At 32.8% G+C, this 11643-nt stretch overlaps 1 protein-coding gene across 1 annotated transcript; it reads right to left on the reverse strand.

Annotated features, from left to right (window-relative positions):
• Positions 1-7382: 7382 nt before the first annotated feature.
• On the reverse strand, positions 7383-9881 carry LOC142553824 (putative GPI-anchored protein At3g06035). Its single transcript, XM_075664324.1, has 2 exons — positions 9725-9881; positions 7383-8199 (listed from the first exon to the last, which is right to left on the reverse strand). Exons 1-2 carry the CDS (start codon positions 9879-9881, stop codon positions 7709-7711), a joined length of 648 nt encoding a protein of 215 aa, XP_075520439.1. The 3' UTR covers positions 7383-7708.
• Between the last annotated feature and the right edge of the window lie 1762 nt (positions 9882-11643).

Here is an 11643-nt window from a genome sequence, read left to right on the forward strand (position 1 = left end):
ATTCTTTTTTTTTTTCACCCAAAACTTATGTATGAACACCTATCTTATAAATCTTGAAATTCAAGCTTATGCAACCCAAATAATATTAGATAGTATAACTCCAGCCCAGATATCCGCTTAGTCCCAAATTTCTTGATGACTTTCAAAATTCCTCAAGATAAGGTGTCTAATTCAATTCTTACATGCGTCTATCGAGTAACCTAACCATCCATCATACTCAACTTTCTAGAAAAATCAAATTCACCCAAAGGTATAATTCTAACTGTTAAGATCCTGGTTAAAACTTACGACACATCAAACTTAAATTCCCAAAAAAAATTTCTAACTCAATGTTTATCCTTATAACTTAACTAACCGATCAAATTTTACCTTAAATCGGCATCACTTTAAATCCTTAATTTGCCACAACATGATTTCACTAACACTTAAATTTTCATGCCTAAGATTGATTCATCCTACAATGTCCTTGGTTATCATTCATTATAACATTATAATCCAAATATCTAAATATTCTATATTTCCTTCGAGCCTAAATAACCGAAAATTCCTACCATTTAAACCGTTCAATTCTCACTTACTACTAGATAAGTTCTCAAATTTCTTAAAATTGTAAAAATAATTCTTACTTTCCTCGAATATCGTCCAATTTTTTTTTTCTAAATCTCGAAAATTCCACAATTACCCATGAGTACTCAGTATTTCCAATTTCATTTTATAGATTTCCCATATCATAAGGTTCAATAGTCTTAAGTTTATTAAACCCAAAATTAATTCCCATAACACGTCTTACATTTCTATAAATACTTAAAATCCCAAGTGTTCCTCAAAAGTTCGCATTTAATCCTTAGAATTTCGAAAATTGCAACCTGACCCTTACAGTTCTCCTAATTTACATTTTGGCCCCACAACTCTTCGAAATCTGCATCATTGTCCCCATAAAATTTTCCATCTTTACCTCATTAAACTTTTAGATTCTCGAACTCAAAATTTAATCCCCAAAATTTGGTAAATTCGAAAATAGTCCCTTAGAATTTTTTTTTCCACTTAGGTCCTCAAATTATTAGTTATTACAATTAGGTCCCTAAAATTCTCAATTCATGCAATTCCATCCTTAAATCTAACTAGGTAGAGCATGTATCCTAAATAAATTCTCATAATTAATCTTACATTTCCATAGATACTTAAAATTCTCAAATTGTACATTTATAATTCTAAAGATTGTCGTAGTATTCGAATCGCTATTGCTTATATGAAATCCTCAAAAATTTACTCGACTAGCAACCAAGAACCATCAATAATTTCTTAGAATTTCTACAAGTCCCAAAAGCATTCGTAATTTTCAAGATTAACTTATGACCTATAAAGAGGATATCAACACTATTGACCTAAAAATTAATATAGTCAAATCATGTTCAACATCTCCTAAAGCCCAATATTCGAATTCTTAGACATGTCCAATTCCAAACGTACCCAACATGCATAATTCCATAATTTATATTTTTAATTTAAATAAACACTGAACAATTAAAATCTGAACGCAAAAACATTTCATGAAAACATGCTGTTAAAATAATTCATGCCTTAAATAAAATGCGTAAATGTAAAACTTACAGACCGAAGACGTGACTTCATGAGCTTCTCGAGAGCAGTAGTAGTACAACCCTTTACAAGATCATAGACTCTGATACCAACTGTAAAGGCCCGTATTTCGTATTCATAATTTTGCGGAATTATTAAAATTTTTCTAAATAAATGAATAACTTGTCCAATTTATAAAATAAACATGTAAATAATTTTAACTTTAAAATAACAGCGGAAGTCAACATTGTATTTCAAACAACAATTTAAAAATAATCCAACAGGTTAAAATCGAGTTTGGATGATAAAAGGTGCATAAATTAAATCATGAGGTCCTCGGGTTTACTACTGCTGCCACAAGATTGGTCACTGGTCTACGCCCTCCGTCTCGACCTCATCAGTACCTACAACAATCAAGTCTAGTGAGTCTAAAGACTCAACATGTATATATCGTGAATAACAAGTAAATATATCATAAAATCGCATGCAACTTAAAAATAAAGTATCGTAAAGCGTACGGTGAAAATAGCATCATGAATAATTATAACTACGTGCATATCTGAAATTCATACGTAAAAGCTTTGTTCAATAGAGCTATGTCATGTCATATCATAATTTTCTAGTAGAGATAATGTTTCTAAGCAAGTGGCCCATAACATAACGTAAGCGCCTGATCAGACTAAACCACAGTATACTGTGCGGTAGAGATCAATCACAGCCCTTGGACTGGATGTCCGTACCCATACATAATCATAAATCGGTCGTAAGTCACCGGGTGGAGAGGTCCTCGGTTGCGCCTACCGACTTCCAAACCCATAAGCATAAGGTGGCCACAAGACATATAGCATATATCTCAAAAATAAACAATTTATATTTTTATGCACGTAACATAATTATAACCTTATTTTTACCGGATGAGTTGGATCGTTCCCAGGCTTGCTGCGACTTACTTCTAATATATGACACATGCAATAAATCTTAACTTGACAAAAACTTAACAATAGAACCAAAAACGAGACGATTAGAACCAATAACTTGATTTTTAATAATGGCTTCGTACCAACTCGAACCAACATTAAACCGACGTTTAACCATGATTAAAAATACCCCAAACATACTGAAAAATATACACAAGGACTGTAAAACACGAAAATAGGTGAATGGAACTCAGAAACATAAAACACTCTTTCGAGAGTCATTTTGGCACCTTTCACCGTAAATTCGCGTACGACCTCTAAACTAGACCAAATCACGAACAGCCAAAAACATGACTTTCATAACTCATTAAGGTAGTGTCCAGTCCAAGGCCATGGGCTAAAAGCCAATCAAGAACTCAAACCACCACCAAAACCGAAGATGAAAGTTGCTGTCAAAAAAACAAATCAGTAGTGGCAACTTGTGCGTTTGTGGTGTAAACTCTGAAATTTATTGACCAATGGCTTGAACCACCTCCCAAGAACTCTTACCAACATCCTAAGGCATGGCTTGAACCATGGCTAAGGGCTAAAAGCCAACCACAATCCAAACCACACTCCAAAACCGAAGACACACTAATACAGGAAATGGAAAATTCGAACTATGCACTTGTGTTGTTGTTTTAAAAATTTTGAGGGAACCATGAACCAAACCTTGAAAGGACACATTGGTCATGTCCTAGACATGGTATGGAAGGGTTTTAACCGTGGCTACAGTCCCTAGGACAGCCATGATTCGAACTTTCACCTTAAACCACCAAATGATAAAACCTTGGACTCAAATTCTGCACTTAAGGAAAAGTTGCTGTCACTACTTTGTTGGTGTGTGTATGGATGTAAACCAATGAACCAATAACACTCTAACACACTCTAATTCATGCCTAGTAGCAGCCATGTGTGCCTGGAACCGAGCAACTCCCTGTAAGCAACCAAAACACACCAAACCGTGATGTGGAAAAACAAGAGAGCCAAGAAATTTTGTGCAGATTTTTGCTTAAATGTTGCTGTCATTTTCGTGATGCTGCTTGATTCATGAACATATACTGCTTAAAATTATCTAATATGACTTGATTGAAGAGCAAAGAAACAATATATACATGCCTGGAAATTGTTTTGACACGAAAACAAACCAATACGACGAATACGAGCGACGGAGTCGGAGTTGAGAATTCCTTCTTGTTCTTGTGCTGTTATTCTCGATTTTTAGCTGCTGTTCTCTTCTGTAAATTTCGAAATTATGGATGAAGGGCTGCTAGGTAATGAGTATGAAGGTTACAAGGGGTGATAAAGGAGTCTTGAAGTGCATTTAGTTGGAGGTTACAAGTCAAGAAGTTGAATGGATATGAATTGTTTTTCCTTCTCTAGTGTTGTTGTTCCTACCCTCTCCTCCTTGCTGCTAATTCACGATTTTTCTTAGATGTTTCCTAGCATATGAATGTAGGACAATGTAGGTAAGGAAGAGGAATGTTAATAGTGGTGTTAAAGGGTCCATTATATACATTAAAATGAGAGTTACAACTGAAGGAGGTGAAGGGTTTTGAATTGTTTCTTAATCCCCTTATTGCCGTTGGTTTGTTCCTTATTTCCTACTGCATTTACACGGTTTTTTGTCTAATAGGTTGAGTAGAAATGAGGTATGTTATTGCATTTAAATTTACTACCCGTTAGATAATTAAAATGAGAAATGAATACCCCATGAATTGTAATTAGAATTGTTGGAATGGAGAGTTATCCACCTTTGAATATTTTAAATGTTGGACCCAAAATTATTACTTATTTGTATGGTGTTTTATTGTTTACATCTTGTATGTTAATTTCTTAAGGTTTCAAATACCCATTCTACATTTTGATGAATTTACACCTTAATTTATAATGACCTCTTGCATGGCATTGCATGGATTTAACTTTAAGCATTTAAATACTATGTTTAATTTCTTGAATACTTCATACTTAGATTAATTCATTCTCTCTTGTTTACATATTTTAATTTAAGCTTTAATTAAATATTGAACCTAAAAGAATTTATTTACCAACTTTGCTCTAATTAATTAAATAAATTCTAAAACATTCTATTTCTTTAAATTAAATTATTTCTTGACTTAAATTAAATTTAGGAATGTCTTTCTTATTATTAATCTTATCTCTAATCTTCAAACTCCGGTCTGTCCTCGCGTATTTAACTGAAAAGATAAAACTAAACTTTTGCATTTAAAATAAATAGTTATGACTTGTCAAATATCAAAATGAATTAGACCCTTTATATATATATATACATATGTATATATATATATATAAATCATTTTTAAATTTAAATAGTAATAATTATGCATGGCTTATACGTAGTCTGATTTTCGGGTCGTTACAATCTTCTCCCCTTAAATTGAATTTCGTCCCCGAAATTCGTTAATCCTCGGTAATCCAAAAGTTTAGATTCTTAATTCTATTATCCCAACAACCACGCTACCGCTGCGCTACTCTGATAAAAATTAAGTCATATGCTGTCCTTACGTTTCTTCAATCCTAATTAGATTGTCTACAAAAAATCTCATTTGCCTGTTGAATTATCATTTTTCTCGTGTCCAAATCGCAGTGGAAGTTAAAATTTTTTTTTTTGACAATCAATATATTTGGACACTCGTATGGTTTAAATTGAATAAACATTCATAGATTTTTAATATATACCTTTAGTGAACAATTTTCACTTGCCTCCAAATACTCTGATATTAGCAGATGTAGCTCTTGTTGTAAATCTCTACAAACTTTCTTAAGGAACTCTTTTCTTCGATCTCCTAATCCAGTCCACGACTAGAATAAATATTCCTCTTCAAAATCACACTAGAAATTTTTAAGAAATTTTGCGTTGGAGAAGAAAAATCAAGATGAGGCTCAAATCCTTAATTTTATTTAAGGTATGACCGAAATCTTGAGAGGATATGGAGAGGCAATTTTCGAAAATTGCAAGCCTTATGAAGGCTAGGATTTGTGCCTCCTTTCCTTTTATTATCAATGCTTGACCTAATTTTTATCAATATAGATTTAGACCTCTTAATTAATATTAATGATCTTGATTAATTAATTGGACTAGTCCAACTAGTTAAATTAATTAATCAAAGTCCATTAAAAACTTTAATTATTTAGTATGTTGGACTTGTGCTCCTACAAGCCCATTAAACATACTTCACTACTACATTTACTTTAATATTTAATAAACTCAACTTTTGAGTTTAATAATTAAATTCTCAAATTTTATAAATTTAACTCCTTCAATTTATTCTACCCAAATTTTAAATATCATAAATTCAACTCATTGAATTTACTATCTCATAATTTTAACTCACTGAATTTATTTTCTCAAAATTTAATTATCATAAATTCAACCCTTGAATTTACTATATCATAATTTCATATAAATTCAACTCCTTGAATTTATTCTCTCCACAGGAACAATTGATCCAGTGCTTGTGTGACTCTCAATGGGGGATACAGCTAGCCATAGGTTCACAACTCTTTGTGATTCAGGACATTTTTCTTTATTCGGGCTTACCCCAATTTGCCTCATTTCATGCACCAACATTTGGTTATAAGAATGTCAGAAATCATTTTCTGATTAAACCATCGAATCATGATAAGAGCGTCTAGTAGCATCGTCTCATGATTCCCTAGGTATCACTTGATAGTGCCTGCAAGAACCATTCAGTTATGATTAACGTACATTACGATCCTCTTATCTCATATATCCCGATCGAATCTGCAATCATTGGTACATCGAGGGTTGCATATTAGATTCGATAATTATGTGATACAATCATAAAATATTCGTAGTGCCATCGCATGCACAACCAGAGAACTCTTTCTCTAATGTACATCTCACGCTCTGACCAGAGATTTCATGCACTATTATTTCGATAGATTACATAGAATATCCACACATGTAGGTGAGCGATAGGTGAGCGGTGAATTTCCGACTACAATGCACTGGCTCCTACATATATCATAATTGCACCCAACTCACCATCTTGTGACCCTTGCGGAGACAGTAAACGAGTCAAAGCACAATCCTAGTATGCAGAGCCCTAGTGTTGTCCCGAGTCGTAAGGACTAATTATGTAACATAATAACCACAGACTTTTCCTCTCGATGAATGATGACCATTTGGAAAGTCGAGGGATGGATGTTCAGTACAATCATCGTATGATACACATCTGAATTATTGGACATCTATATGTCCTTACCACGAAACACGATACACAACATCAAGATGCTAGTCTCAACTTCAAGCGACATTTATCCTTATTTTTAGACGTCTGAATCGACGAGGAACGAATTTAAAATATACCTTGTTTACAAATGAGTTTCGAGGTCGTATCACGATTCATTCATATTAAATTATAATCAAGGACTTTAAAGCAAAATGAAACCCTAAAAATTAAATTACATTAAAATAAAAATTATTTATTACACTTGAGTCAATAAATTCCCTAGCCAACCATTGACTTACACATCATCTATTTTGGCATTATCTACTAATGAAATATTTTCAGTATAGAAAATCCACTAAAATGAAGAGCTTTCAAAATTAAATACATCATATAAAGTACTTCGCACATTTAAGTCTCAAGTATCCTCGGTAGTTCAGCGGTCGGCTATTTCTGACCTTGTAAAGTTGAAGTGTGTCGTACGAGCTGGATCGTAACACTTTATGATTTGAGAACTTTACGGTTTTGCTTCATCGGGCCTTACCCTTATGTCCCAACCAAATCAATTTCCCTTTTTTGTTGCAATAAATATCATGTGATCTCATTTGAACAGAAATGGAGCAAATGCTAGATATTCAATCAAGCCGAAAGTTAAATTATCAAAAGCACTCTACAAATTATGAACACAGCTCACTCAAACACAACGACGAACAAATCAATGAATTATGGAATAATTAGCACAGAACCCAATAAAAAACACATCTAACTATTTAATCCATGCACACAAGATACAAAGTGCATTATCATAATGCACACAATACATACATATATATATATATATATATATATATATATATATAGACACACACACACACACTCATACGTACATAGATGCATAGATGAAAGAAAACAACACACAACTTAGTAGTACTGCACACATTATAATACAAATGCACCAAGTCATATATGGATGGCTGTCAAAGCTATCAGGCAGAACAGAGAGGACAATTTCAAAGAGCGACTCGAACCGAAAAGGGCACGACCCTCGTTTGCGAAGCTTCCTCCAGGGGTGCTCGTCGTCAAGACTAAGACTGTCCAATCATCCTCAGTGCCAACTCCCACGCCCGTAAATTTAGTATCGTTCAAATAGCGAGAATTTCGAGACTGTGTATAGTTAGTGAGCACAAGAGTCGAAATGCGACGAGGCACACAGACAGGCAGGACCACTCCTTCTGTTGTCGCATTGGCATCGACATTGCATTTCTGTATAACATTGGGGTAGTCGGAAATTATCTGAGATTGCGTGGTTGTCGTGTTGGACGCACACGGCTTGTTCTCTAACTGGTTGGCGATTTCATCCGCAACACAGTCGGCTTTGTCGTTCTTCGACAGAGCAGGGGCATTTGATGATTGCCGGAAGGTGTTGATTCCAGCGAGTAGATCGTCCTCGTCTGTGTGTATCAAAATAGACCAATGATTTTAGTAAATAAAATAGAGGCATAGGTTGTTTAGTTTAGAGGAAATTGGTTAAATAAGGCATTAGATCATTTTTCGAATTCCTTATCTGAAATTATTTTCCTATATTCTCACAACCCTTAATAGCTTAATTCAAACTTCTTGGAATCTTGACTTTGACTTCCAAAAGAACTATAATTCGAAAAAATAGAGTAATGTTTCACAAAAATAAATAAAGTATTGTGATCCAGAGGCCTAGTTTTATATGTATTAACAGGTATAAAATAGGAAAAATAAAACGTATCTCTTCCTTGGGGCATCTCCAATGTGAGTCCTATCTTTTGTCCTAAGTTATTTTGGTGTAAAGTACGTCTCTTATGAGAGACGGTCTCACGAATCTTTATCTGTGAGACGGGTCAACCCTACCGATATTCACAATAAAGAGTAATATTCTTAGCATAGAAAGCAATATTTTTTCTTGGATGAACCAAATAAGATATCTGTCTCACAAAATATGACCCGTGAGACCGTCTCACACAAATTTTTTCCTTTGGTGCAAAGTTGATTGCTTCAATGGGCCCAATCTTTTGCACCGAGATAGCGCCTCACCCTCCCTTGGGTGCAATAATTTTTATTTTTTTAATAAAATTATTTGTTTTTAATAATTTTTAATAATATATAAATAATAATTTAATACTTGTTTTATTAATTTAATTTAATAATTATATATTTAACATAAGAACTTAATTATAATTATTTATTAATTTAATAATTTTAATTATTGATTTTTTTAATATTTATTATTTATGTTAATTATTAAAAATAAAATGAATATTTCGAGAATAATTTTTTTGACGTAAGATTTGAAGTAAATGAGTTGAAGATAGATGTGATATTTGATGCAGAAATCATACTATTTTAGTATAAAATTTGCACCAAAATAAATTTTATGATTGAAGATGATCTTAGATCCACGATAGCTACAATCCCAAAGGCATGTTTATATATTATACTCGAGGTTTCAATAAAAAAAAAACAAATAATTGGCAAAATAATATTTCAAAAACTCAGTTCTAGAATTTGGGGGAGAAACTACAAATGAAAATTAAAGTCTGAGGTAACTTTTAAACTTAAATTCTAGAATCAAAGAAACCACTTAAATTTCCCGAAAAGAAATAAAATTTGTAAAGAAGATATTATTTTTGTATTTTTCTTTACAAATCACGCCCAACTTTATGGAAAAAAATGATAATTATATTAGTAATTATGGAGTTTATCTAACAGAAATTATAAAGTTTTCAAATTATTAATACTAAATCCGCCAATTTCCAAGAATTTCTGTCTACTTTCCTTTCAATTTTAAGTACTTTATGATAGAAAACAAATAATACTAAAAAATTTCTAAAATTTTTGGCATTTAATTTCCTCGAAACACCATCTGTAACCACAAAAATCAAAGCAATTAAAAATCTAATAATTGTAATCAGGTAGAGATAGAAGGGTAATCACGTACGTACGTACCATCACAGTCCACTGGAATTGACAGTACTGCAAACAAGAGGAACAGTGCGATGAAGACACCAACACAACGACGCGGGCAGCGGTTGCAGTTTTCCATCGAAAGATGCATAAAAAATTTGTTTGGAGGATAACAAATATTACTTGTCCATAGCCACATATATAAATATATATACACCCACACACGTATATACACACACAAACCGACCAGGCGACCAAAAGGAAGAGGAGACACGTAGCGGGCCATGCAAACGAAGCACCTTTAGTATTTTATTCCTAACCCCTCACACGTTTCACATCCCTCCCGGGCCAATCATCAAATATTTAAAAGGATAACCCCTTGGATAGGACACGTACGGTTCTAGAATAATTATTAATAATAGTAAAATATTTGAAGCTAAGGAATCACAAATTTAAATCTCAACTAGTTTCAAAAGTGCGTGTATTAGGTGACAAGTATTTCTCCAACATAGATAATTTGAATCATCAAAAACAAATAAAAAGGTTAGCCATTAGCCAGCACCATTAGCCATTTTACATAAAGCTAAATGATTTATATACCTTTCGTGCTTCTTTGGACACATATATTATTACTTTTGCGATTATATTATATTTTACTTGCTTTTTTTTTTTTCAAATTATCAAGGCATATCCATATTTCACGTAGAGTGAAAACCGATAACGACCATAAAAATATTCTTCGCAGCGTGTATTGTAGTATACTGTACAATTAAAAGTTATTGAAAGTTATCGGTATTGATAGCACGCGATACACGTTATGGAAAAGCCCGTCGATATTGTGCACTGCACGTCACGAAAAATAGAATCAATAGCGTGCAATGTATGCCGTGGAACATCGATAGAACACACTACATCCCGCGGATAATAATATCAACGTATGATTGCACGTCGTTAAAAAATCATTGACAGCTCATTTCGCACGCTGAAAAAAAAATATTGACAGCACACAATATTCATTGTTGATTGTCTTGTACGATTCTAGTGTAACAAAAACTTCAACCAACTGAACTGAACATATAAATTAAAATGAAGATTTAAAACAAAAAATTCCAATTTCATCCATGAAAACCAAAAAAAAATCACATGTTTACAAAAAATTGATTTCAATTGTAACATTAATCTACTCAAAGTTAACAAAAAAATATTCATTATACAAACATAGAAGGACTCAAGTTCATATAGTTTCGTTTATTATTGTTGTTGTTACTGCTATCTTCTGCTATATCTGAAGTTATATTGTTTTTTAAGAAGCATTTGTGTTCAATTTGCCGTTAGCTTGATTTCCAACCCCAAATTTTTTTTTTTTTTAAATCAAATTAGTTGTCTTTCATCTGATTATCAATGCTTTGGCTCAACTTTTGCAACAGAAAAAATCAAGAAAATAATCAAAACACAACACACTTGACCATTCCATGCAGCAAAAGAATTTCCAAAAGTGTGGGTATATGAAGGTGTGACAGGGGCACATATTGTATTTTTTGGCTTATGTTTTTTGGCAGCTATCTGGCATTGGATTTATTGGGATCTAGAAATATTTTTTGATAAATGTACATGAAAACTTTCTTTGGATTTGCCCAAGATCTTTGGAATTCATTTATTTCTATCTGGGTGGATTGCTTTGGTTTTGGTGCATTTCATGTAACAGGCTTGTATGGTCCTGAAAAACGATAATTAAAAAAAAAAAAAAAAATCGTATTGAGACCTTTATAAAAAGTATGAAACTCCCGTTGTACATCACATAATTATGGTAAAAAACACATTAAATTATTTTTAACAAGTATGTTAATTTTTATTTTTAAACTAAAACTATGAAAGGAAAATGTTGCAAGGTATGTCACCACAAAACCAGGGACAACATCAGGTCTTCTTCCACGAGACATGGAGAGCGTGATGATCCATCC

Source organism: Primulina tabacum, chromosome 8, assembly GCF_025594145.1.
Source record: "Primulina tabacum isolate GXHZ01 chromosome 8, ASM2559414v2, whole genome shotgun sequence".
Taxonomy (NCBI): domain Eukaryota; kingdom Viridiplantae; phylum Streptophyta; class Magnoliopsida; order Lamiales; family Gesneriaceae; genus Primulina; species Primulina tabacum.

What these genes read in the sequence shown, in the direction of transcription:
- LOC142553824 (XM_075664324.1), bottom strand. Translation starts at nt 9,881, where the DNA reads ATGTGGCTATGGACAAGTAATATTTGTTATCCTCCAAACAAATTTTTT. An exon ending in AATTCCAGTGGACTGTGATG is followed by an intron (nt 8,200 to 9,724) that starts GTACGTACGTAC and finishes TGATACACACAG; the next exon opens with ACGAGGACGATCTACTCGCT.